Raw genomic sequence first — 27,470 nt, 5'->3', positions numbered from 1 at the left:
TTATGACAGGAAGCCAATGACGGGCTGCAGGAAGAGGCCGAGGGTTCCGAGGATGCACACCGTCACAAACACCCACAGGAAGATCCTGTCTATCACCATGGCAACATACTTCCAATCATCCTCCACCTGAGAGGGAGGGAGGGAGGGAGGGAGAGAGGGAGGGAGGGAGGGAGGGAGGGAAGGAGAGAGGGAGAGAGGGAGGGAGGGAGGGAGGGAGGGAGGGAGGGAGGGAGGGAGGGAGGGAGGGAATGATACAGCGATGAAAATAAGAAAAAAGAAGTGGAGACAGAAAAGAGAGAAGTCATGTGTAAATGGAGGGGGGGAGGGATAGATGAACAGATAGGGGGAGGAGAGTAGGAGAACAGATAGGGGGAGGGGAGAAGGAGAACAGATAGGGGGAGGGATAGATGAACAGATAGGGGGAGGAGAGAAGGAGAACAGATAGGGGGAGGAGAGAAGGAGAACAGATAGGGGGAGGAGAGAAGGAGAACAGATAGGGGGAGGAGAGAAGGAGAACATATAGGGGGAGGAGAGAAGGAGAACAGATAGGGGGAGGAGAGAAGGAGAACAGATAGGGGGAGGAGAGAAGGAGAACAGATAGGGGGAGGAGAGAAGGAGAACAGATAGGGGGAGGAGAGAAGGAGAACAGATAGGGGGAGGAGAGAAGGAGAACAGATAGGGGGAGGAGAGAAGGAGAACAGATAGGGGGAGGAGAGAAGGAGAACAGATAGGGGAGGAGAGAAGGAGAAAAAACCAGTTTGATGGAAGGTGGGATGTAGTTTGGGGGGGACATGATGTTGGACCATGAAGGAAGGAGGAGGGTAAAAAGTGAGGAAGAGAAATAGAGGATGAGAAGAAAAAAAGAGAAAACAGAGTTGACTACTTGTGGAAGCGTTCCCGTACTATAACTGACTGATAGAACATTACTATGGTAATGGTATTCATCAGTGTCAGAATCAAACACACACACACCAGAGTGTCAGAAGCAGACAGGCAGCCTGACAAAGCTGATTGAGAAGAGAAGTACTTTACATATCAAAGACATCTTTCCCCCCCAAGGGGAGAGTTCAACCTCTGTGTTTACAGAAGACAACACAAAGAACAAGGGACTTATTTTTTCGCTAAAGTCTTGTAACTATTTTCTCTTGTATCGTACAGCGAGATAACTTTTTAAAATTCATTACGGATGTGAAACAGTGTTCCACCCAACAATGCTCCACTTGGTTGATATTATAAACAAGGGAGTATCAACTAACATTGGGCGAGTTTCCCGAAAAGCAGAGTAGTGAACACGGTGTTTGTTATGATGACTCAGGACGAGATAAAACTATTCCTTCAATGTACGCTAACAGAGCTTTGTATAGGCTAACGGTACACACCTTCTTGGCCTTGGTTAAAGCTAAAGCTATTTATTGTTAGCCGAAGCTAATGCTATTTGTTGTTTGCCTAAGTTAAATCTATTTCTATATTATGCGCTAACATATGCTGTACGCTAATGCTTGCCCACCCAGTCACATCATTGTCCTTGCGTGACCTTGTCATTAGCGGAAGCTGAAGATATTTGTTGTTAGCCGAAGTTAAACCTATTTCTCCATTGTACGCTAACAAAGCTAATGCTAGCAGCTAATGGTAGCCCGCCCACTCACCCCTGGCATTTTTGAAGCAAAAGCGATTTGTTTTTAGTCAAAGCTGAACCTATATCCCCATTGTGCGCTAACAAAGCTAACATATACACCAACTCTAGCCCACCCTATAACCTATTTGGCCTTGTTCTTTTGCTGTATTGTAAGTCACTCTGAATAAAAGCATTTGCTAAATGACCGACAAAATTGCACTCACCTCTTTGGCCTGATAAAGCTAAAGCTAGTTGGTGTTAACCCAAAGTTAAACCTACTGTATTTCTCCATTGAACTCCAACAAAGGTAACTTACAGGCCCACCCACTCACCTCTTTGGCCTCGTTGAAGCTAAAGCTATTTATTGTTAATTAAGCTAAAACTAATGTATTTCTAAAATTGCACGCTAACACTAGCTTGCCACTCACCTCTTTGGCCTTGTTGCGGCTCCTCATATTCTCGGCGATGTACTTGACGCTCTCGATGGCCTGTTTAATTTCCGGGGACAGGACGGAGTAGGCCACCACCGTGTTGATGCTCTGAGGACTTAGCTGGTGGCTCAGTTTCCCCGGATCCGCTGTCTCTGGGGTCTCCTTCCCATGTTGGCAGGGGCAAGGGCACTTCTTACCCCCTCTTTCTCCACATCCTCTGTCAGTCAGTTTGTTGTCTGCGAACTCCAGGCAGTTCCCGCCCTGCTGGGAATTGAAGAAAATGGAATGGAATAGAATAGAATGCAATGGAATAGAGTAGGAGAGATTAGAATAGAATATAATGGAATGGAATAGAGTAGAATAGAAAGGAATGGAATGGAATGGAATAGAGTAGAATAGAATGGAGTAGGATGGAATTGAATGGAATGGAAGAAAAATATCATAGAATGGAATAGAATGGAATAGAATAGAATAGAGTATAATATCATAGAATGGAATAGAATGGAATAGAGTAGAATAGAATGGAATAGAATGGAGTAGAATAGAATGGAATAGAGTGTAATAGAATAGAATGGAATAGAGTATAATAGAATAGAATGGAATAGAGTAGAACAGAATGGAATAGAATAGAATAGAACAGAACAGAATAGAGCATGATAGAGTATAATGGAATAGAGTATAATAGAACAGAGTATAATAGAGTATAATATAATATAATATAGTAGAGTATAATATAATATAATATAATGGAATAGAATATAATAGAATAGAATGGACTATAGTATAATATTGTATCATGGAATAGCGTATAACAGAGTATAATGGAATAGAGTATAATAGAGTATAATAGAATATAGTAGAATAGAGTAGAATATAATAGAATGGAATATAGTATAATAGAATAGAGTATAACAGAATAGAATATAACAGAATAGAATAGAATAGAGTATAATAGACTATAATAGAGTATAATAGAGTATAATAGAGTATAATAGAATAGAATGGCATGAGGATGATAAACATTCAGCTCCAAACAGTCTTTTTCAGAGTAAGGATGCAAAATTATGGTAACTTTCCCCAAATTCCCAAGGATTCCAGAAATCCCAGTTGAAGGATTCCTGGATTTCCTGTTTATTTGATCCTGATTCCAGGAAAGTCACCAGATTTTTCCAACCTTAAACCAGAGTCCAAAGTCTTACTCAGTTTTTTTAATCTCCCCCACATGTTAACCTCTACCATTATGAGAATACATGTTAACCTCTATCTACCATTATGAGAATACATTTTAACCTCAACCGTTATGGGAATACATGTTAACCTCTACCACTATGAGAATACATGTTAACCTCTACCATTATGGGAATACATGTTAACCTCTACCATTGTGAGAATACATGTTAACCTCTACCATTATGGGAATACATGTTAACCTCTAGCTGCCATTACGAGAATACATGTTAACCTCTACCATTATGGGAATAGATGTTAACCTCTACCACTATGAGAATACATGTTAACCTCTACCATTGTGAGAATACATGTTAACTTCTACCGTTGTGAGGATACATCTTAACCTCTACCACTATGAGAATACATGTAAAGCTCTACCATTATGGGAATACATGTTAACCTCTATCTACCATTATGGGAATACATGTTAACCTCTATCTACCATTATGGGAATACATTTGAACCTCTAGCTACCATTATGGGAGTGCATGTAAAGATCTACCATTATGGGAATACATGTTAACCTCTACCACTACAAGAATACATGTTAACCTCTAACACAATGAGAATACATGTTAACCTCTACCATTGTGAGAATACATGTTAACCTCTAGCTGCCATTACGAGAATACATGTTAACCTCTACCATTATGGGAATACATGTTAACCTCTACCACTATGAGAATACATGTAAAGCTCTATCACTATGATAATACATGTATAGCTGGCCTTAGATCAGGGACTACGTGGAGCAACAGAAAGGAACATTGATAATTGAATGAATTAACCTGTTCAGTCATATATTGATCAATTAATCAATCCCTCCCTCCCTCCCACCAATCAATCCAACCCACACATCAACCCACCCACCCACCAACCCAACCAACCACCCAATCGACCCACCGTCAGACTATTCTTCCTCTTCTTTCCTCCTTTCCCTCCTCCTCCTGCTCCTCCTCCTCCTCCTCCTCCTCCTCCTCCTCCTCCTGCTCCTCTCTCCTCCCCGCTGTCTGAACAGAGGGCCTTGCCGTCCTGGTCTATGGGCCGTCTCATCAGCATGATTCTGGGTAGCACCCTGATGGACACAGAACACTTAACAATAATTCAGTGCATTATAAATATAATAAATTAGTAGTATTGTATGGGTATTGGTATTGTATTGCATTGTATTGTATAGTATAGGCAGTACCCCGAGGAACAACAAATACAGAAAACAAAAGAAATAAGTACTTAAATGTATCGTAAATAGAATATACACTGAGTACAAAACAGTAAGAACACCTTCCTAATATTAAGTTGGTCTAAGAGTTGGGATAAGAGTTGGGCTAAGAGTTGGGCTAAGAGTTGGTCTAAGAGTTGGTCTAAGAGTTGGGCTAAGAGTTGAGCTTAGAGTAGGTCTAAGAGTTGGTCTAAGAGTTGGGCTAAGAGTTGGGCTAGGAGTTGGTCTAAGAGTTGGTCTAAGAGTTGGTCTAAGAGTTGGGCTAAGAGTTGGGCTAAGAGTTGAGCCTATACTCTCTCTTTACCTGAGGAAGACGGACCTGACCCAGCCTGGCATGGTGTGGGTCATTGGTGTACGGTAGTGGACGTTCAGGACGAACACGGTGATGACGATGGAGAGGGTGACGAAGATCATAGTGAAGAGGAGGTACTCCCCGATGAGGGGGATGACCAGGGACGTGGACGGGATGGTCTCAGTGATCACCAGGAGGAACACAGTGAGGGAGAGGAGGACCGAGATACAGAGGGTCACCTGTTGGGAAAGGAGAGAGAGAGAGAGAGAGAGAGAGAGAGAGAGAGAGAGAGAGAGAGAGAGAGAGAGAGAGAGAGAGAGAGAGAGAGAGAGAGAGAGAGAGAGAGAGAGAGAGAGAGAGAGAGAGAGAGAGAGAGATAGAGACAGAGACAGAGACAGAGACAGAGACAGAGACAGAGACAGAGAGAGAGAGAGAGAGAGAGAGAGAGAGAGAGAGAGAGAGAGAGAGAGAGAGAGAGAGAGAGAGAGAGAGAGAGAGAGAGACAGAGACAGAGACAGAGACAGAGACAGAGACAGAGACAGAGACAGAGAGACAGAGAGAGAGAGAGAGAGAGAGAGAGAGAGAGAGAGAGAGAGAGAGAGAGAGACAGAGACAGAGACAGAGACAGAGACAGAGACAGAGACAGAGAGAGAGAGAGAGAGAGAGAGAGAGAGAGAGAGAGAGAGAGAGAGAGAGAGAGAGAGAGACAGAGACAGAGACAGAGACAGAGACAGAGACAGAGACAGAGACAGAGACAGAGAGAGAGAGAGAGAGAGAGAGAGAGAGAGAGAGAGACAGAGAGACAGAGAGACAGATGAACGCTGTAAGAGACTCAGCATGTGTTGTTATTGTCCTAGGAGGAAGCAATTGTTTCATTCCATTGCATGTACATTACAGACACATAAGCCAACAACACCATCATCACCCAGAAAGAACGTTGGTTGGTTCAGTCCGAGCTTTCACACCAATCACATCGTAGCTAACATTGTCAAACATTTCACATGGTGGCTCATTCTGAACACACAACAAATTGACTGCAGTGCCCAATTATGGTACACACCCCTTATTTACTGGGTGCTGGGCAGATTTAAAAAAGATATATTGTAATTATAATATAATAATATATATAATAAAACTAGTATAATTATATAATATATAATATGTCTCATTTAGCAGACACTTTTATCCATAGCAATTTACAGTAGTGCATATGAAGTAGGGTCTGCACACTCAGTTTCTCCAACACATGCCTTTGTGTCGGTGGAATTGAGTTGGCGGACCCTACTTCATTACTATAGCAACATGTTATAACATTATTACAGTGCCTATAGGAAGTATTCATCCCCCTTGGACTTTTTCCACATTTTGTTGTGTTTCAACCTGGAATTCAAATGCATTTCATTGGGATTTTTTTGTCACTGACTGACAGGAAGTACTTTCTATTGTCAAAATCAAAAGAGAATTCTACAAATGTTAATGATCAATGAAAAATGGAAAAATTATATTCAAATAAGTAGAACAATTTGTAATTTTGGAAAATTACATAATTATTCTGACAATTTCTAGAACTTCTTCATTTTATAATGTTTTGCAATCAATAATTTGTATTTTGTTTAATTTCTTTGACTGCAGAATGTATAAAATATAAAATGTCCGTTTCCACAACTATATCCTGTAGATGCTGGTTTGATGCTGGTGATAATGGATAACAGATTGTAACACACCAACATGACAACGTTCACCACCACAAAGATGTTCAACACAGTCAACACAACAAGATGTGGCAAAGTCCAAGGGGTGTGGACACTTCCTGAAAGGCACCGCACCTTCTCTCCGCAGTCGGAGGGCAGGTAGAAGACCAGGACTGTTAAAAAAGAGATGAGGAGACATGGGATGATGAGGTTGATGGTGTAGAAGAGAGGCAGGCGTCTGATGTAGAAGGAGTAGGTGATGTCTGGGTAGATCTCCTCGCAACAGTTGTACTTGATGTCGTGCTTGTAGCCCGGAGCGTCAATGATCTCCCACTCGCCGCTCTCCCAGAAGTCTTTGAGGTTGACCTGAGGTAGGCGATATCGGGTTTATTGAGGGCTTGATTCTGGGTAGTTATTTCATAAACATGCATTAATCTTGGTTGGATTACACAATTTTGGACTACGGAGTCAGTAACTGAGACTCTTAGATTAAAGGTTTTACCATAGTCAAGAATTGAACCCCGCCCATAATTCCTTTCTAGCTCTATACCACAAAATGGTGTATCAGGAAAATGGACTTGATGTGCAAATATTCTTCTAACCTTTGACCCAATGAGCACCAGGTCGATCTTGGCCTTGTCGTAGGTCCAGGAGCCGAACTTCATGGAGCAGTTCTGGTAGTCGAAGGGGAAGTAGGTGATGTCCATTGGGCAGGAGGACTTAAAGATGGCGGGGGGAACCCAGGTGACTGTACCGTCAAACTTCAACAGAGCTTTGGTCTTATCTTCAACCAGGAAGTCTCCCACCGCACTGTCAGGGGTCGGGGGGGGGGGGGGGGGGGACAGGAAAGGGCAGGTATGGGGAAGGTGAGAGGGTAAGAAAGAGAGAAGTAAACAAGGGAAGAGAGGAGGATAGTATCCTGACACTATGAGAAGAGAAAGCTGTCTTTTGTGATGAGGGTATTTTCATTTTGTTGCTTTGCAATGTATATTGGAATAAAAACAAAAGAAATTAAAAGGATATGATATTAATAGAAAATTAAATCCATAGAAAATGGAAATTGTTCATATAAATGTCAGTAAAATGTATCTTCAAACACATAGTTTAGCTCTTAGCACCTACTTTAGTACCAGGTCCTGTGTGGCTCAGTAGGTACGAGTCTCTTCACACACATAGTTTAGGTCTAAGCACCTACTTTAGTACCGGGTCCTGTGTGGCTCAGTTGGTACGAGCATGGCACTCACAACACCAATTTTGTCGGTTCAATATCAACATTGATCTGATACACATACTAAAAATCTCTGCATTTCCCGAATAAAGTTTCTGCTAAGTGACATGGCAAAATCACTTGTTATAGAGCACTATGTCATGACTCACTTGTTATACAGCACTATGTCAGGTCTCCAGATCTTGTTGGATGGAACTCTGATGAACTCAATCCCATCAAACTCTACTGGGGCCCAGCTCAGTTTGTAGTCGTTCCAGATCTGAAACACAAACACAGCATGAATGAGTGTGTGTGTGTGTGTTTGTGTGTGTCTGTGTGTGTTAGCCATGTAGTTTCATGCTAGGCTAGCTTTCCCATTTGTTCCCTATGAGAGAGCTAACTTTTGTTAGCCATGCAGCTTCATGCTAGGCTAGCTTTCCCATTTGTTCCCTATGAGAGCGCTAACTTTTGTTAGCCATGCAGTTTCATGCTAGGCTAGCTTTCCTATTTGTTCCCTATGAGAGCGCTAACTTTTGTTAGCCATGCAGCTTCATGCTAGGCTAGCTTCCCCATTTGGTTCCTATGAGAGCTTTAGTTGTTAGTTTGCCTTTCTCTTTCAACTCATTTACATTTACATTTACGTCATTTACTTTACAATGTTTTTTGTTGTTGTTTTTTTTGTTTTTTTTTGGGGGGGGGTGGGGGGGGGGGTAAGGGGGGAGTAGAAGGATTACTTTATCCTATCCCAGGTATTCCTTAAAGAGGTGGGGTTTCAAGTGTCTCCGGAAGGTGGTGAGTGACTCCGCTGTCCTGGCATCATGAGGGAGCTTGTTCCACCATTGGGGTGCCAGAGCAGCGAACAGTTTTGACTGGGCTGAGCGGGAACTGTGCTTCCGCAGAGGGAGGGGGGCCAGCAGGCCAGAGGTGGATGAACGCAATGCCCTCGTTTGGGTGTAGGGACTGATCAGAGCCTGAAGGTACGGAGGTGCCGTTCCCCTCACAGCTCCGTAGGCAAGCACCATGGTCTTGTAGCAGATGCGAGCTTCAACTGGAAGCCAGTGGAGTGTGCGGAGGAGCTGGGTGACGTGAGAGAACTTGGGAAGGTTGAACACCAGACGGGCTGCGGCATTCTGGATGAGTTACTCATGATAATATTATCATAAAAGAAACAGAACTCCTTTCACATTTCTACATTTAACATTTACATCAAATGAGTCCTGTCAGTAAATAATTGTGTTACTTCATTAATAATTAATGTATACACTGAGTGTACAAAACATTAGGAACACATTCCTAATATTGAGTTGCCCTTAGAACAGCCTTAATTTGTCAGAGCATGCACTCCACAGGGATGCTGGCCCATGTTGACTCCAATGCTTCCCACAGTTGTGTCAAGTTGGCTGGATGTCCTTTGGGTGGTGGACCATTCTTGATTCACACACGAGAAACTGCTGAGCGTGAAAAAACCCCAGTAGTGTTGCAATTCTTGACACAAACCGGTGAGCCTGGCACCTACTACCATACTCCGTTTGAAGACACTTAAATCTTTTGTCTTGCCCATTCACCCTCTGAATGGCACACACACGATCCATGTCTCAATTGTATCAAAGGCTTAAAAATCTCCTCCGCTTCATCTACACTGATTGAAGTGGATTTAACAAACAACATCAATAAGGGATCATAGCTTTCACCTGGATTCACCTGTTCAGTCTATGTCATGGAAATAGCAGGTGTTCCTAATGTTTGGTACACTCAGTGTATGTCTGACAGAGAGTTCAATATTGAAATGATACCTAAAATGCAAACTTACAAAATTAGGAGTTTTGGACAGGTAGAGACACAGTTTTAAATTGTTGACATGTAAGTGTACTGAAGGACTGGGAGTGTATGTTACTCTCTGTAAGAGTTTAAACATGTTAACTCTAACATGCATGCTTGGCTGATCACATTGACATGAGAGAGAGAGAGAGAGCAAGACAGAGATAGAGAGAGAGAGAGAGAGAGAGAGAGAGAGAGAGAGAGGTACCGAGAGAGATCTTTTTATTATATTTTTTTAGCCCAGTAGCGGTATACTCAAGGTTAAAATGTGTATATCACCCTCCTGTTCTACAGAGACAGATGGAAAGAGGTAGAAAGAGGTAGAGAGGCATAAGCTGGCACTCTTCACACATCCACTTAAAAAGAGAGGGATGATTTCTCTGAAATATTCTCTAATCCCCATCACATGAGTTTCAGCTGGAGAGAGAGAGAGAAAAAGAGAGAGAACGTCTCAGCAGTTATGACTGCCAAGAAAAAGGGAGAGAGGGATAAGGAGAGAGAGAGATGGAGGGAGATAAAGAGGGAGAATGAAGGTGGAGATGGAAGACAGAGAAGACAGTGAAGATGGAGATGGAAGACAGAGAAAACAGTGAAGGTGGAGATGGAAGACAGAGAAGACAGTGAAGGTGGAGATGGAAGACAGAGAAGACAGTGAAGGTGGATATGGAAGACAGAGAAGACAGTGAAGGTGGAGATGGAAGACAGAGAAGACAGTGAAGATAGAGATGGAAGACAGAGAAGACATTGAAGGTGGAGATGGAAGACAGAGAAGACAGTGAAGGTAGAGATGGAAGACAGAGAAGAGAGGGAAAATGGAGATGGAAGACAGTGTAGGTGGAGATGGAAGACAGAGAAGACAGTGAAGGTGGAGATGGAAGACAGAGAAGACAGTGAAGGTGGATATGGAAGACAGAGAAGACAGTGAAGGTGGAGATGGAAGACAGAGAAGATAGTGAAGGTAAAGATGGAAGACAGAGAAGACAGTGAAGGTAAAGATGGATGACAGAGGAGACAGTGAAGGTAGAGATGGAAGACAGAGAAGACAGTGAAGGTAGAGATGGAAGACAGAGAAGACAGTGAAGGTGGAGATGGAAGACAGAGAAGACAGTGAAGGTAAAGATGGAAGACAGAGAAGACAGTGAAGGTAAAGATGGAAGACAGAGAAGACAGTGAAGGTGGAGATGGAAGACAGAGAAGACAGTGAAGGTGGAGATGGAAGACAGAGAAGACAGTGAAGGTGGAGATGGAAGACAGAGAAGACAGTGAAGGTGGAGATGGAAGACAGAGAAGACAGTGAAGGTGGAGATGGAAGACAGAGAAGACATTGAAGGTGGAGATGGAAGACAGAGAAGACAGTGAAGGTAAAGATGGAAGACAGAGAAGACAGTGAAGGTAAAGATGGAAGACAGAGAAGACAGTGAAGGTAGAGATGGAAGACAGAGAAGACAGTGAAGTTAGAGATGGAAGACAGAGAAGACAGTGAAGGTAGAGATGGAAGACAGAGAAGACAGTGAAGGTAGAGATGGAAGACAGAGAAGACAGTGAAGGTGGAGATGGAAGACAGAGAAGACAGTGAAGGTAAAGATGGAAGACAGAGAAGACAGTGAAGGTAAAGATGGAAGACAGAGAAGACAGTGAAGGTGGAGATGGAAGACAGAGAAGACAGTGAAGGTGGAGATGGAAGACAGAGAAGACAGTGAAGGTGGAGATGGAAGACAGAGAAGACAGTGAAGGTAAAGATGGAAGACAGAGAAGACAGTGAAGGTAAAGATGGAAGACAGAGAAGACAGTGAAGGTAGAGATGGAAGACATAGAAGACAGTGAAGGTAGAGATGGAAGACAGAGAAGACAGTGAAGGTGGAGATGGAAGACAGAGAAGACAGTGAAGGTAAAGATGGAAGACAGAGAAGACAGTGAAGGTAAAGATGGAAGACAGAGAAGACAGTGTAGGTGGAGATGGAAGACAGAGAAGACAGTGTAGGTGGAGATGGAAAGAGAGAGCATGAAACAGAGAGAGAGATAGCGAGAGAGACAGTGTCAACGATGTAGTGATGGTGTGGTGGGGAATCAGGCGCAGAAGCAGAGGTACAGTCCAACAAGACTTTACTATGCAAAATAATCCACAAACGGCAGGAGGCCAAACAGACGCGCACAGGCGTCAACACACGATCGCACGAAAACACAGTGCGCAAAACTCTCCTCAACAGAGGAGGACAACTACTAATACTGGCGTACTGGAAAAATAACACAGCTACGCAACCATCTGACAAGCGACAATTACACACAACACTATACACACAAACAGGGAACTAAATAGGGTGCATAATGATACCTAACACAAAACAGGTGTGGCTAACAGACAAAACTAATCAAACAGGAAACACAGAACATAGAACGGAAAAGGGGTTAGTTGGGTGGAGGAGTGGCGGAGAGAGTTCTGTGCCATCTCGGCCCAGGGCACATATCTCGCCCACTCCTCCGGCCGGTCCCGGCAGTATGTTCTGAGAAACCTGCCCACATCCTGGTTTACGCGATCCACCTGCCCATTACTCTCCGGGTGGTAACCCGAGGTGAGACTCACCGAGACCCCCAACCGCTCCATAAAAGCTCTCCAGACTCTGGAGGTGAATTGGGGACCCCGGTCAGCCACAATGTCCTCGGGCACCCCGTAGTGCCGGAACACATGAGTGAATAGTGCTTCGGCGGTCTGTAGGGCAGTAGGAAGACCCGGCATGGGGAGCAAACGACAGGCCTTAGAGAACCGGTCCACAACGACCAGGAGTGTAGTATTCCCTTGAGAGAGGGGAAGGTCAGTTATAAAATCCACCGAGAGGTGGGACCATGGTCGTTGTGGAACGGGCAGGGGCAGTAACTTACCCCTAGGCAGATGTCTAGGCGCCTTACACTGGGCGCACACCGAGCAGGAGGAAACATAAACCCTCACATCCCTGGCCAACGTGGGCCACCAATATTTGGCACTAAGACAGTGCACTGTCCGGCCGATACCCGGATGTCCAGAGGAGGGTGACGTGTGAGCCCAATAGATCAATCGATCCCGACACTCGAGCGGAACATACTTCCGACCCTCCGGGCATTGTGGTGGACTAGGGTCGGTGCGTAATGCCCGCTCGAGCTCAGAATCGAGCTCCCACACCACCGGTGCCACTAGACACGACTCCGGCAGTATGGGAGTGGGCTCCACGGACCTCTCCTCCCCGTCATACCGCCGAGACAGCGCATCTGCCTTACCGTTTTGTGACCCAGGGATGTAGGTGATCTTAAAAGAGAAACGGGTCAAAAACATACTCCATCTAGCCTGTCGAGGGTTCAGCCTCCTCGCTGCCCGGATGTACTCCAGGTTACGGTGGTCCGTCAAAATGAGGAAAGGGTGTTGAGCCCCCTCAAGCCAGTGCCTCCACACCTTAAGGGCCTGTACCACAGCTAACAGCTCCCTGTCCCCTACGTCATAATTTCGCTCCGCCGGGCTGAGCTTCTTGGAATAGAAGGCACAGGGGCGGAGTTTAGGTGGCGCGCCTGACCGTTGTGAAAGCACGGCGCCAATACCGGCTTCAGACGCGTCCACCTCTACCTGAAATGGTAAAGAGGGATCCGGATGCGCCAGCACCGGAGCCGAGGTGAACAGGTCCTTCAGCTTCTCAAACGCCCTGTCCGCCTCGACTGACCACTGCAGACGCACCGGGCCCCCCTTTAAGAGAGACGTGATGGGAGCTGCCACTTGCCCAAAACCCCGGATAAACCTCCGGTAGTAATTCGCAAACCCCAAAAACTGCTGCACCTCTTTCACAGTGGTTGGTGTTTGCCAATTACGCACGGCTGACACTCGGTCTACCTCCATCTTCACCCCTGACGCAGACAACTGATACCCCAAAAAGGAAATCGACTCCTGGAAAAACAGACACTTCTCTGCCTTCACATACAGGTCGTGCTCCACCAGCCTCCGCAACACCCTGCGCACCAGGGCCACATGCTCGACACGGGTAGGTGAGTACACGAGAATGTCATCTATGTACACCACGACTCCCTGTCCCTGCATGTCCCTGAAGATCTCATCCACGAATGATTGGAAAACTGACGGAGCATTCATCAACCCGTATGGCATGACTAGATACTCGTAATGGCCCGAGGTGGTACTAAAGGCTGTTTTCCATTCATCATCCTTCCTGATGCGCACCAAGTTGTACGCGCTCCTGAGATCTAATTTCGTGAAGAAACGCGCCCCATGCAACGACTCAGTCATGGTCGCAATCAGCGGGAGTGGATAACTATACTTCACCGTAATCTGATTGAGACCACGGTAATCGATGCACGGACGCAAACCCCCATCCTTCTTCTTCACGAAAAAGAAACTCGAGGACGCGGGGGAAGTGGACGGCCGTATGTATCCTTGTCTCAGTGATTCGTCTATGTAAACCTCCATAGCTTTCTTCTCCTCCTGAGACAGAGGATACACATGACTCCGTGGGAGCGCAGCTCCTGCCTGAAGGTCTATCGCACAATCCCCCTGCCTATGGGGTGGCAACCGCGTCGCCCTCGCCTTACTAAACGCGATAGCCAAATCCCCATACTCAGGTGGAATGTGCAATGCGGGCACCTGGTTTGGACTCTCCACCGAGGTAGCCCCTATGGAAACGCCCAAACATCTACCCACACACTGAGCAGACCACTCCATCAGAGCCCTCTCCTGCCACGAAATAACGGGGTTATGGGTACTTAACCAGGGCATGCCCAGCACCACCGGATACGCAGGAGAGTCAATCAGAAACAGTTGAATTATCTCCTGATGATTCCCCTGCGCACACATCCTAAGTGGCGCCGTGACCTCCCTGATTAAGCCCGTACCCAACGGACGACTATCTAGGGCGTGAACGGGAAAAGGAACATCAACAGGGAGAAGGGGAAACCCTAACTCTAAACAAAACTTCTTATCAATGAAATTCCCAGCCGCGCCTGAATCTACCAGCGCCTTATACTGGGAATGAGGTGCCACCTGCGGGAAACGCACAGGCATACAAAAATGGGCAACAGTGAGCTCTGGGTGAGTGGGGCGCCTACTCACCTGGAGGGAATCCCCAGTGCGGGACCTGTCGTCATCTCCCCGAGGAGGCCATCCCCAGCACCTAGCCGCGGTGTGTCCTCCCCGACCACAGTTGGTGCAGTGGATGGACCCCCTCACCTGCCGACTCCTCCTATCTCTAGCGCCAGCGCCCCCGAGCTCCATAGGACACGGCTCGGATGCGCTGGAGGGTGAAATGGACGGACCCCCCTCAGGACGTCCGCGGGTGGCCAATAGGTTATCTAACCTGATTGACATGTCGACCAGCTGGTCGAAAGAGAGACTGGTGTCCCTACAGGCCAGCTCCCTACGGACGTCCTCCCTTAGGCTACATCGATATATATCGACGAGGGCCCGCTCATTCCACCCCGCGTCAGCCGCTAGAGTACGGAATTCAAGCGCGAATTCCTGAGCACTCCTCCTCCCCTGCCGGAGGAAGACCAGACGCTCCCCCGCCGCTTTCCCCTCCGGGGGATGGTCGAACACCGCCCTAAAGCGACGGGAGAACTCGTCGTAGGTGATACTCGCGGCGTCGATCTTCCTCCACTCCGCGTTGGCCCATTCCAACGCCTTCCCGGACAGGCAGGATATCAGGGCAGACACGCTCTCATGCCCCGAGGGGGCCGGGTGTACGGTGGCCAGGTACAACTCCACCTGGAGGAGGAATCCCTGACACCCAGCCGCGGTTCCGTCGTAGGCCCTCGGGAGAGCGAGTCGGATACCTCGGTGTTCTGGCGCTGGAATGGGCAGGCTGGCCGATGGTGCTGGCTGGGCTGGCGGTGAGGAAGGTGGTGGAGGTGCGCCCCAGCCTCGGAGCGTGGTGATTACCTCCTGCAGGGCGGTTCCCATCTGGAGGATCTGTTCCTGTTGCTCCCGAACCTGGACCTCCAGTCTCGTCGGCGCTGCTTCGGCTCCCGCTGATTCCATGCTTAAGGTGTGTAATTCTGTCAACGATGTAGTGATGGTGTGGTGGGGAATCAGGCGCAGAAGCAGAGGTACAGTCCAACAAGACTTTACTATGCAAAATAATCCACAAACGGCAGGAGGCCAAACAGACGCGCACAGGCGTCAACACACGATCGCACGAAAACACAGTGCGCAAAACTCTCCTCAACAGAGGAGGACAACTACTAATACTGGCGTACTGGAAAAATAACACAGCTACGCAACCATCTGACAAGCGACAATTACACACAACACTATACACACAAACAGGGAACTAAATAGGGTGCATAATGATACCTAACACAAAACAGGTGTGGCTAACAGACAAAACTAATCAAACAGGAAACACAGAACATAGAACGGTGGCAGCTAGAATTCCGGAGACGACGAACGCCGAAGCCTGCCCGAACAAGGGAGAGAGGCCGCCTCGGCCGAAACCGTGACAGACAGAGAGAGAGAGCAAGAGAGAGAGAGAGAGATTTTACACTTTTAAATAATTACAGAGGAATTTGCGTCAACAGCAACTTGGGGAAAATTCTCTGCAGTATCATAAACAGCAGACTACATAATTTCCTTGATGACTACAACGTCCTAAGCAGAAGCCTGATTGGATTTTTTTTATTATTATCGTACAACAGACCACATTTACACCCTCCACACTCTAATGGACAAACAAGTTAACCAAAACAAAGGCAAAATCTACTCGTGTTCTGTAGACTTCAATAAAGCATTTAATTCAATTTGTCACAAAATATCTTTTTTACAAAGTAATAGAAAGTGGTATTGGAGGGAAAACATTATGTTATTAAATCAATGTACACTAAAAACAAATGTGCAGTTAAAATCGGCAACAAGCAAACAGACTTCTTCTCTCAGGGATGTGGAGTGAAACAGGGCTGCCCAATAAGTCCAACACTATTTAACATCTACATTAATGAATTGGCAAAAACATTAGAAGAATCAACAGCACCTGGTCCCACCCTACACAACACTGAAATCAAGTGTCTGCTGTACGCAGATGACCTGGTGCTACTGTCTCCCACTAAGGAGGGGTTACAGCAGCATCTAGATCATCAGCACAGGTTCTGTCAGACCTGGGCTCTGAACGTTAATCTAAAAAAAACGAATATAATGATATTCCAAAAAAGGTCAGGAAATCAGGATGACAAATATAAATTCTATTTGGACACAGTTCTATTAGAACACACCAAAAATTACACATATCTAGGACTAAATATCAGCAACACAGGTAGCTTTCACATGGCTGTGAATGAGCTAAGAGACAAAGCAAGAAGAGCATTCTATGCCATTAAAAGGAATATTAAAATCAAAATTCCAATTAGAATCTGGCTCAACATTTTCAACCAATTGCTCTATGTGGCAGCGAAGTATGGGGTCCGCTCTCTAATACTGAATTTACCAAATGGACAAACTGTCACGGTTTCGGCCGAGGCTGCCTCTCTCCCTTGTTCGGGCAGGTTTCGCCGTTCGTCGTCTCCGGAATTCTAGCTGCCACCGCTATATGTTTCATGTTCGTTTGCTTTTGTCTGTTTGTTTCCACACCTGTTTCTGTTTTGGCGTAATTAGTGTCCTATAAGTTTCTCGTTGTGTTTGTCTAGGGTTGTGTGTAATTATTTCCGTCAGTATTGTGTTTTGCTCGGTTGAGCTTATTCTCCACTGTGCTGGAGCATTTTCGCACCTGTGTGTGCACAGTTACATTTTGTCGCACCTGTTTGTGCGCAATTGCCTTTCGCCTTCGTGCGTGTTTTTTCGCTTTCGGGCTAAGTTGTCCTGTTGCCTTAGTTTGGCCAGTAATACAGCCTTTGGAACATTCAGTCTGAGTCCTGCGTTTGATTCCTACATTACACCTACAACACGCCCTGACAGAATTACACACCATCAATGGAATCAGCAGGAGCCGAAGCAGCCCAGACGAGACTGGAGGCCCAGGTTCGGGACCAACAAGAGCAGCTCCTGCAGATGGGGACCGCCCTGCAGGAGGTGATTTCCACCCTCCGAGGCTGGGGTACGCCTCCACCGCCTCCCGCCCTGCCAGCACCATCGGCCAGCCCGCCCATTCCAGCGCCGGAACCTCGAGGAGTCCGACTATCTCTCCCGAGGGCCTACGACGGAACCGCGGCTGGGTGTCAGGGATTCCTACTCCAGGTGGAGCTATACCTGGCCACAGTGCACCCGGCACCTTCAGGGCATGAGAGCGTGTCCGCCCTGATCTCCTGCCTGGCCGGAAAAGCGTTGGAGTGGGCCAACGCGGAGTGGAGGAAGATCGACGCCACGACGATTACTTACAACGAGTTCTCCCGCCGCTTCAGGGCGGTGTTTGACCATCCCCCGGAGGGGAAAGCGGCGGGGGAGCGTCTGGTCTTCCTCCGGCAGGGGAGGAGAAGTGCCCAGGAATTCGCGCTCGAATTCCGTACTCTAGCGGCAGATGCAGGGTGGAATGATCGGGCCCTCATCGATCTATACAGATGTAGCCTACGAGAGGACGTCCGTCGGGAGCTGGCTTGTAGGGACACCAGCCTCTCTTTCGACCAGCTGGTTGACATGTCCATCAGGCTGGATAACCTACTGGCTACCCGCGGACGTCCTGCGGAGGGTCCGTCCATTTCACCCTCCAGCGCCTCCGAGCCGTGTCCTATGGAGCTCGGGGGCGCTGGCGCTAGAGAGAGGAGGAGTCGGCAGGCTAGGGGGTCCATCCACTGCACCAACTGTGGTCGGGGAGGACACACCGCGGCTAGGTGCTGGGGATGGCCTCCTAGGGGAGATGACGACAGGTCCCGCACTGGGGATTCCCTCCAGGTGAGTAGGCGCCCCACTCACCCAGAGCTCACTGTTGCCCATTTTTGTATGCCTGTACGTTTTCCACAGGTAGCACCTCATTCCCAGCATAAGGCGCTGGTAGATTCAGGCGCGGCTGGGAATTTTATTGATAAAAAGTTTTGTTTAGCGTTAGGGATTCCCCGCATTCCTGTTGATGTTCCTTTTCCCGTTCACGCCCTAGATAGTCGTCCGTTGGGTACGGGCTTAATCAGGGAGGTCACGGCGCCACTTAGGATGTGTGCGCAGGGGGATCATCAGGAGATGATTCAGCTGTTCCTGATTGACTCTCCTGCGTATCCGGTGGTGCTGGGCATGCCCTGGTTGAGTACCCATAACCCAGCGATTTCGTGGCAGGAGAGGGCTCTGATGGAGTGGTCTGCTCAGTGTGTGGGTAGATGTTTGGGCGTTTCCGTAGGGGCTACCTCGGTGGAGAGTCCAAACCAGGTGCCCGCATTGCACGTTCCACCTGAGTATGGGGATTTGGCTATTGCGTTTAGTAAGGCGAGGGCGACGCGGTTGCCACCCCATAGGCAGGGGGATTGTGCGATAGACCTCCAGGCAGGAGCTGCGCTCCCACGGAGCCATGTGTATCCTCTGTCTCAGGAGGAGAAGAAAGCTATGGAGATTTACATAGACGAATCGCTGAGACAAGGATACATACGGCCTTCCACTTCCCCCGCGTCCTCGAGTTTCTTTTTCGTGAAGAAAAAGGATGGTGGTTTGCGCCCGTGCATCGATTACCGTGGTCTCAATCAGATTACGGTGAAGTATAGTTATCCACTCCCGCTGATTGCAACCATGACTGAGTCGTTGCATGGGGCGCGTTTCTTCACGAAATTAGATCTCAGGAGCGCGTACAACTTGGTGCGCATCAGGGAGGGTGATGAATGGAAAACAGCCTTTAGTACCACCTCGGGCCATTACGAGTATCTGGTCATGCCATACGGGTTGATGAACGCTCCGTCAGTTTTCCAATCATTTGTGGATGAGATCTTCAGGGACATGCAGGGGCAGGGGGTGGTGGTGTACATTGATGACATTCTCGTGTACTCACCTACCCGTGTCGAGCATGTGGCCCTGGTGCGCAGAGTGTTGCGGAGGCTGGTGGAGCACGACCTGTATGTGAAGGCAGAGAAGTGTCTGTTTTTCCAGGAGTCGGTCTCCTTTTTGGGTTATCAGTTGTCTGCGTCAGGGGTGAAGATGGAGGTAGACCGGGTGTCGGCCGTGCGTAATTGGCAAACACCAACCACTGTGAAGGAGGTGCAGCAGTTTTTGGGGTTTGCAAATTACTACAGGAGGTTTATCCGGGGTTTTGGACAGGTGGCAGCTCCCATCACGTCTCTGTTGAAGGGGGGTCCGGTGCGTCTGCAGTGGTCGGCCGAGGCGGACAGGGCGTTTGGGAGGCTGAAGGACCTGTTTACCTCGGCCCCGGTGCTGGCGCATCCGGATCCCTCTTTGCCGTTCCAGGTAGAGGTGGACGCGTCGGAGGCCGGTTTAGGAGCCGTGCTTTCACAACGGTCTGGCGCGCCACCTAAACTCCGCCCCTGTGCTTTTTATTCTAAGAAGCTCAGTCCGGCGGAGCGGAACTATGACGTAGGGGACAGGGAGCTGTTAGCCGTGGTACAGGCTCTAAAGGTGTGGAGGCACTGGCTTGAGGGGGCTCAACACCCTTTCCTCATTTTGACGGACCACCGTAACCTGGAGTACATCCGGGCGGCGAGGAGGCTGAACCCTCGCCAGGCAAGATGGAGTATGTTCTTGACCAGGTTTACTTTTAAGATCACGTACATCCCTGGGTCACAGAATGGCAAGGCAGATGCGCTGTCTCGGCGGTATGACACGGAGGAGAGGTCCGTGGAGCCCACTCCCATACTGCCTGAGTCGTGTCTGGTGGCACCGGTAGTGTGGGAGGTCGATGCTGAACTCGAGCGGGCGTTACGCACCGACCCTAGTCCACCACAGTGCCCGGAGGGTCGGAAGTACGTTCCGCTCGAGGTTCGGGATCGATTGATCTATTGGGCTCACACGTCACCCTCCTCTGGACATCCGGGTATCGGCCGGACAGTGCACTGTCTTAGTGCCAAGTACTGGTGGCCCACGTTGGCAAGGGATGTGAGGGTTTATGTTTCCTCCTGCTCGGTGTGCGCCCAGTGTAAGGCGCCTAGACATCTACCTAGGGGTAAGTTGCTACCCCTGCCCGTTCCACAACGACCATGGTCCCACCTCTCAGTGGACTTTATAACAGACCTTCCCCTCTCCCAAGGGAATACTACCATCCTGGTCGTTGTGGACCGGTTCTCTAAGGCCTGTCGTTTGCTCCCCATGCCGGGTCTTCCTACTGCCCTGCAAACTGCCGAGGCACTGTTTACCCATGTGTTCCGGCACTACGGGGTACCCGAGGACATTGTGGCTGATCGGGGTCCCCAATTCACCTCCAGAGTCTGGAGAGCGTTTATGGAGCGGTTGGGGGTCTCGGTGAGCCTCACCTCGGGTTACCACCCGGAGAGTAATGGGCAGGTGGAACGCGTAAACCAGGATGTGGGTAGGTTTCTCAGAACATACTGCCAGGACCGGCCGGAGGAGTGGTCAAGGTACGTTCCCTGGGCCGAGATGGCCCAGAATTCCCTACGCCATTCCTCCACTAACCTAACTCCATTTCAATGTGTGTTAGGTTACCAGCCGGTTCTGGCACCCTGGCAGCAGAGCCAGATCGAGGCTCCTGCGGTGGATGAGTGGGCGCGGCGCTCGGAGGAGACTTGGAACGCTGCACACGTCCACCTGCAGCGGGCCCTCCGACGTCAGAAGGCGAGCGCTGATCTCCACCGCAGTGAGGCACCGGTGTACGCACCTGGTGATCGAGTCTGGCTCTCTACCAGAAACCTGCCCCTCCGCCTGCCCTGTCGGAAACTGGGTCGGCGGTTTGTAGGGCCATTTAAAGTCCTGAGAAGGTTGAACGAGGTATGTTATAGATTACAGCTACCTGTGGAGTATAAGTGTATTAACCCCTCGTTCCATGTGTCCCTTCTCAGGCCGGTGGTAGCGGGCCCACTCCAAGAAAATGAGATCTTGGAGACTCCTCCGCCCCCGTTGGACATCGAGGGGGCACCGGCGTACTCCGTGAGATCCATCTTGGATTCGAGACGTCGGATGGGGGGTCTCCAGTATCTAGTGGAGTGGGAGGGGTACGGTCCGGAGGAGCGGTGCTGGGTGCCGAGGAGAGACGTTTTGGACCCGTCGCTCCTGACGGAATTCCATCGGGGGCATCCGACGCGCCCTGCTCCGCGTCCTCCTGGTCGTCCCCGAGGCCGGAGTCGGCGCACGTCTGGAGCCGCGCGTCAAGGGGGGGGTACTGTCACGGTTTCGGCCGAGGCTGCCTCTCTCCCTTGTTCGGGCAGGTTTCGCCGTTCGTCGTCTCCGGAATTCTAGCTGCCACCGCTATATGTTTCATGTTCGTTTGCTTTTGTCTGTTTGTTTCCACACCTGTTTCTGTTTTGGCGTAATTAGTGTCCTATAAGTTTCTCGTTGTGTTTGTCTAGGGTTGTGTGTAATTATTTCCGTCAGTATTGTGTTTTGCTCGGTTGAGCTTATTCTCCACTGTGCTGGAGCATTTTCGCACCTGTGTGTGCACAGTTACATTTTGTCGCACCTGTTTGTGCGCAATTGCCTTTCGCCTTCGTGCGTGTTTTTTCGCTTTCGGGCTAAGTTGTCCTGTTGCCTTAGTTTGGCCAGTAATACAGCCTTTGGAACATTCAGTCTGAGTCCTGCGTTTGATTCCTACATTACACCTACAACACGCCCTGACACAAACATCCAATCGAAATACTGCATGCAGAGTTTTGCAAGACTGTATTGCAAGTGCAAAGAAAAACTCCAAATATCGCATGTAGAGCAGAATTGGGCCAATACCCCCTCCTTATTCGAATAGAAAAAAGAGCCATCAAATTTTACAACCATCTAAAAACAAGTGATCCCAAAACATTCCATCACACAGCTCTACTATGTCAAGAGATGAAAGATAAGAGTCCCCTCAGCCAGCTGGTTCTGAGGCTCAGTTCACTAACCCAAACCAACCTCATAGAGCCTCAGGACAGCACTCAGAAAATCTGGCCCAACCAAATCATCACAAAGCAAAAATAAAAATATATCACCTATTGGAAAGACACCACAAAAAATCAAAGTAAACTTCAATGCTATTTGGCTCTAAACAGACAGTACATGGTGGCAGACTATCTGAACACTGTGACTGATAGAAAACTGAGGAAAACAATGACTAGGTACAGACTCAGTGAGCACAGTCTGGCTGTAGAGACCGGTCGTCACAGGCAAACCTGGCTGCCCAGAGAGGACAGGCTGTGCTCACTCTGCCTCCGGGGAGAGGTAGGGACAGAGATGCATTTCTTATTACACTGTGACAAATACTCAGACCTAAGATAATCTTTCTTTCCCAAAAGTATCATTCAGTACAAAGAATTAGAAACTATAAAAGAGGAAGAAAAAATCTAATATTTATTGGGTGAAATGCCTAAATGTGCAAATGTGCACTGGACAGCCAGTGAAAAGTGTAATGTAATGTCAATAATATTTCCTGTTTTGTTTTGGTTTTCATAGCATGTAATGTGTCTTCTCAGTCATGTTGAGATTGGTCGACTACTATTGCTTTAATGTATTGTTATTCTCATTAATATTGTTGTTGTAGTTGCTGTTAATGGTAATCCCATTTCCACTACTACTATTATTATTGCTGTTGGTCCCACCATTTTTGTTATATGTATACTTTGACAATGTAAGTAATTTAACTTGCCATGTCAATAAAGTCTATTGAATTGAATTGAAGTGAGAGAGAGAGAGAGAAAGAGAGAGAGAGAAAGAAACAGAGAGAGAAAGAGAGAAGACTTATTCACTGCTCAGTCAAGTATGCAATAGTTCCAGAGAAACCACCTAGCTATCTAGAGGTCAATAGTTAATGTAGTTTCAGAGAAACCACCTAGCTATCTAGAGGTCAATAGTTCATGTAGTTTCAGAGAAACCACCTAGCTATCTAGAGGTCAATAGTTCATGTAGTTCCAGAGAAACCACCTAGCTATCTAGAGGTCAATAGTTCATGTAGTTCCAGAGAATCCACCTAGCTATCTAGAGGTCAATAGTTCATGTAGTTCCAGAGAAACCACCTAGCTATCTAGAGGACAATAGTTCATGTAGTTCCAGAGAAACCACCTAGCTATCTAGAGGTCAATAGTTCATGTAGTTCCAGAGAAACCACCTAGCTATCTAGAGGTCAATAGTTCATGTAGTTCCAGAGAAACCACCTAGCTATCTAGAGGTCAATAGTTCATGTAGTTCCAGAGAAACCACCTAGCTATCTAGAGGTCAATAGTTCATGTAGTTCCAGAGAAACCACCTAGCTATCTAGAGGTCAATAGTTCATGTAGTTCCAGAGAAACCACCTAGCTATCTAGAGGTCAATAGTTCATGTAGTTTCAGAGAAACCACCTAGCTATCTAGAGGTCAATAGTTCATGTAGTTCCAGAGAAACCACCTAGCTATCTAGAGGTCAATAGTTCATGTAGTTCCAGAGAAACCACCTAGCTATCTAGAGGTCAATAGTTCATGTAGTTCCAGAGAAACCACCTAGCTATCTAGAGGTCAATAGTTCATGTAGTTCCAGAGAAACCACATAGCTATCTAGAGGTCAATAGTTCATGTAGTTCCAGAGAAACCAGCTAGCTATCTAGAGGTCAATAGTTCATGTAGTTCCAGAGAAACCACCTAGCTATCTAGAGGTCAATAGTTAATGACAGCGGGCCATAGAGACGCCAGAGGCTCTGTTCATTGTAGCATGGCCACAGTGAAGCATATTGATTAAGGACTGGATGAATGTCTCTACACAGATGGACACACACACACAGAGGGACACACACACACACGGAGGCACACACACACACAGAGGGACACACACACACACGGAGGCACACACACACACACACACAGAGGGACACACACACACACGGAGGCACACACACACACACACACAGAGGGACACACACACACACGGAGGCACACACACAAACACAAAGGCACACACACACACACACACACAAAGGGACACACACACACACACTCATATGCATGGAGGCACTCGTGCACACATGTAGACACACACACACACACGTATGAAAGCGTGCACGCACGCACACACACACACAATGAAAGCAAGGGTCCCACATTTATATTGATGCTTGACATTAACAAAATCAGACAGCTCCCTCCCTCCCTGCCTCACCCCATCCCCTAGTACGCCTCTGAGGGAACATATTAGTCATCAATAAGAACATTGTTGTTTGTGTGTGTGTGTACTTACGTGTCTCAGCCACAGATTTGTCTCCATGATCTGATTCACTTCATCCTACAGACAAGAAACAGATCATAGGTTAGCCTGCAGCAGTGTGTGTCTGTGTGTGTGTGTGTGTGTGTGTGTGTGTGTGAGCTTGTGTGTGTGTTTGTGCAATGACCGTGTGTGTGTGTGTTGGTCCTATTTGTGCCGTACACAGCCGCCGCAGTCAGAAAACCAGTCAAAACAAACTGAGTACCCTTATTAAATGTCACCTCTAACAAGAAAAAGAAACAGGGAGGAGAAGGGGATTGTGTCCCAAATAGCACCCTATTCCCTACATAGTGCACTACTTAACTACTACCCATAGCGCTCTGGTCAAAAGTAGTGCACTATGTAGGGAATAGGGTGCCATTTGGGACACAATCCCCTTCTCCACCCTGTTTCTTTCTCCCCGTTGATCATTGATCGGCCATTTTGAATATGGACATAAACCACACGCCAGTTTTTAAACTTGGGGAAGCTTTTTAAAGGTCAGTTGAGAGAAATAGAATGTGCTTCATAAAAAGGCTAGTGACTGTGATGACGTCACGTTGTGTAACACTGATAACCGGTTTCTCGTCGTCACCAAACGGCTCACGTTGTGTTGCATTGTGTTCACGTCTATTGACTGAAGAAGAATTACTCCCTTTTCTACTCAACAGCATCTTGAACCAACAATCAAACAATGATTATCACCAAATCCACGGATTTTGGCTTAACATTGCTCTCTACTAACCTGGGTGTCAGTCTGTTTGTGATACCATTCTGCTCCTTGCCACTCCATGTGTTTGTGTGATGTGATGAACATGCCAAGAGTGGTATGAAGGCTCAAACTGATCTGGGACCAGGCTAGCTCTCTACAAGAGTCAAGGTCAATTCCATCCAGTTTAGGATTTGACCTGCACTTTTTATGTAACCTTTATTGAACCAGGTCAAAATACCTCTTTACCAAGGGAGACCTGGCTGCTGGAACTGGGATATAATTAGAATTGGAACTGGGATATAATTAGAATTGGAACTGGGATATAATTAGAATTGTAACCGGGGTAGAATTAGAATTGTAACTGGGGTACAATTAAAATGTAACTGGCGTAGAATTTGAATTGGAACTGGGGTAGGATAAGAATTGGAACTAGGGTAGGATTAGAATTGGAACTGGGGTAGGATTAGAATTGGAACTGGGGTAGGATTAGAATTGGAACTGGGGTAGAATTGGAATTGGAACTGGGGCAGATTAGAAATGCATAGAATTGGAATTGAAGTGAGTGAGAATTGGAATGGAATTGAGCTTCTCCTTTCCCTCCCATTCTTAAGGCTTAGTTTGACTGACAGGCCTGAATGATTGAAAGCTGCAGTAATAGTATTCAGGTGGAGGTCAGTGACCCTGTTCCCCTCAATACACTGACTAATCTGACCTCACACACACACACAGGCACACACACGCACACACACACACACACACACGGACCTAAGATCACCTGCTGACAGTGCTGATGGGTCACTCATTCATAATCAGCATAGCAGTAAACTGCTCGCCTGCATATTTTCCTTAATCCAAGCGTTACCTTGACAATAGGTTTATAACCTGACTGTCTCATTCACTTTGGACCTTTGTTATCTTTCCAAGGTGGAATTATTTCTCTATTCTGTTCTTTCTTTATGTGGAAGAAATCTAATCTGACTAAAGCAGGGGCATTATCCACAGAGCAGATGAGTGCACGTACGTACGCACGCGCACACACACACACTCACTCAGCTGAGTGGGCACTTTTAGTGAGATTAGATTCTGACCACATTACTCTCGCTCATCAGAGAAAAGCTAATGGAATTTGTCTGTGTGTGTTTGTGTGTGTGTGTGTGTGTATCTGTGCTCGGTTCATGGTGTGTTTCTGTGTGTGTATGCTCAGGTACGTGTGTGTGCATTCACGCTTGTTGGTGTGTATTTGTGTGTGCGTGCGTGCCTGTGTGTGTGTGTGTGTGCATGCCTGTGTGTGTGTGTGTCTGTGTGTGCGTGTGTGCGTGTGTGTGTGTGCGTGCCTGTGTGTGTGTGTGTGTGCGTGCGTGCCTGTGTGTGTGTGTGCGTGCCTGTGTGTGTGTGTGTGTGTGTGTGTGTGTGTGTGTGTGCGTGCGTGTGTGTGTGTGTGCGTGCCTTTGTGTGTGTGTGTGTGTGCGTGCGTGCCTGTGTGTGTGTGTGTGCGTGCGTGCCTGTGTGTGTGTGTGTGTGTGCGTACGTGCCTGTGTGTGTGTGTGTGTGTGCGTGCCTGTGTGTGTGTGTGTGTGTGTGTGTGTGTGTGCGCGTGTGTGTGTGTGTGTGTGTGTGTGTGTGCGTGCCTTTGTGTGTGTGTGTGTGTGTGCGTGCGTGCGTGCCTGTGTGTGTGTGTGCGTGCGTGCGTGCCTGTGTGTGTGCGTGCCTGTGTGTGTGTACGTGTGCGTGCATGCCTCTGTGTGTGTGTGCGTGCCTGTGTGTGTGTGTGTGTGTGCGTGCCTGTGTGTGTACGTGTGTGTGTGTGTATGCGTGCCTGTGTGTGTACGTGTGTGTGTGTGCGTGCGTGCCTGTGTGTGTGTGTGTGCGTGCCTGTGTGTGTGTGTGTGACTTTTACCACTTTGACGAGCTGTGACATGGAAACCTCAAACTCCACGGTGACGGGGTCTGAGACGTTCTCCACCGGCCTGATAAACTGGTTGTACCTCCGGAACAGCCTCCTGAACAACCTGTCCTCCCCCTTAGATGAGAAGCAGT

At 47.7% G+C, this 27,470-nt stretch overlaps 1 protein-coding gene across 1 annotated transcript; it reads right to left on the bottom strand.

Annotated features, from left to right (window-relative positions):
- LOC311122079 (neuronal acetylcholine receptor subunit alpha-3-like) lies at positions 1 to 27,470 on the bottom strand (the record flags this gene model as incomplete). The annotated part of the gene is made up of 9 exons (XM_084196491.1): positions 1 to 126; positions 2,044 to 2,310; positions 4,180 to 4,351; positions 4,800 to 5,026; positions 6,614 to 6,844; positions 7,081 to 7,288; positions 7,856 to 7,965; positions 24,719 to 24,763; positions 27,331 to 27,470. Coding segments are annotated over 9 exons (1,526 nt in total), but the record flags the coding sequence as incomplete, so codon positions are not given.

The sequence above is a fragment of the Coregonus lavaretus genome (assembly GCF_964263955.1).
Source record: "Coregonus lavaretus genome assembly, contig: HAP1_SCAFFOLD_3000, whole genome shotgun sequence".
NCBI classification, from domain to species: domain Eukaryota; kingdom Metazoa; phylum Chordata; class Actinopteri; order Salmoniformes; family Salmonidae; genus Coregonus; species Coregonus lavaretus.
Note: the sequence above shows the minus strand (reverse complement) of the source record. Positions and strands in the feature narration are given on the sequence as shown.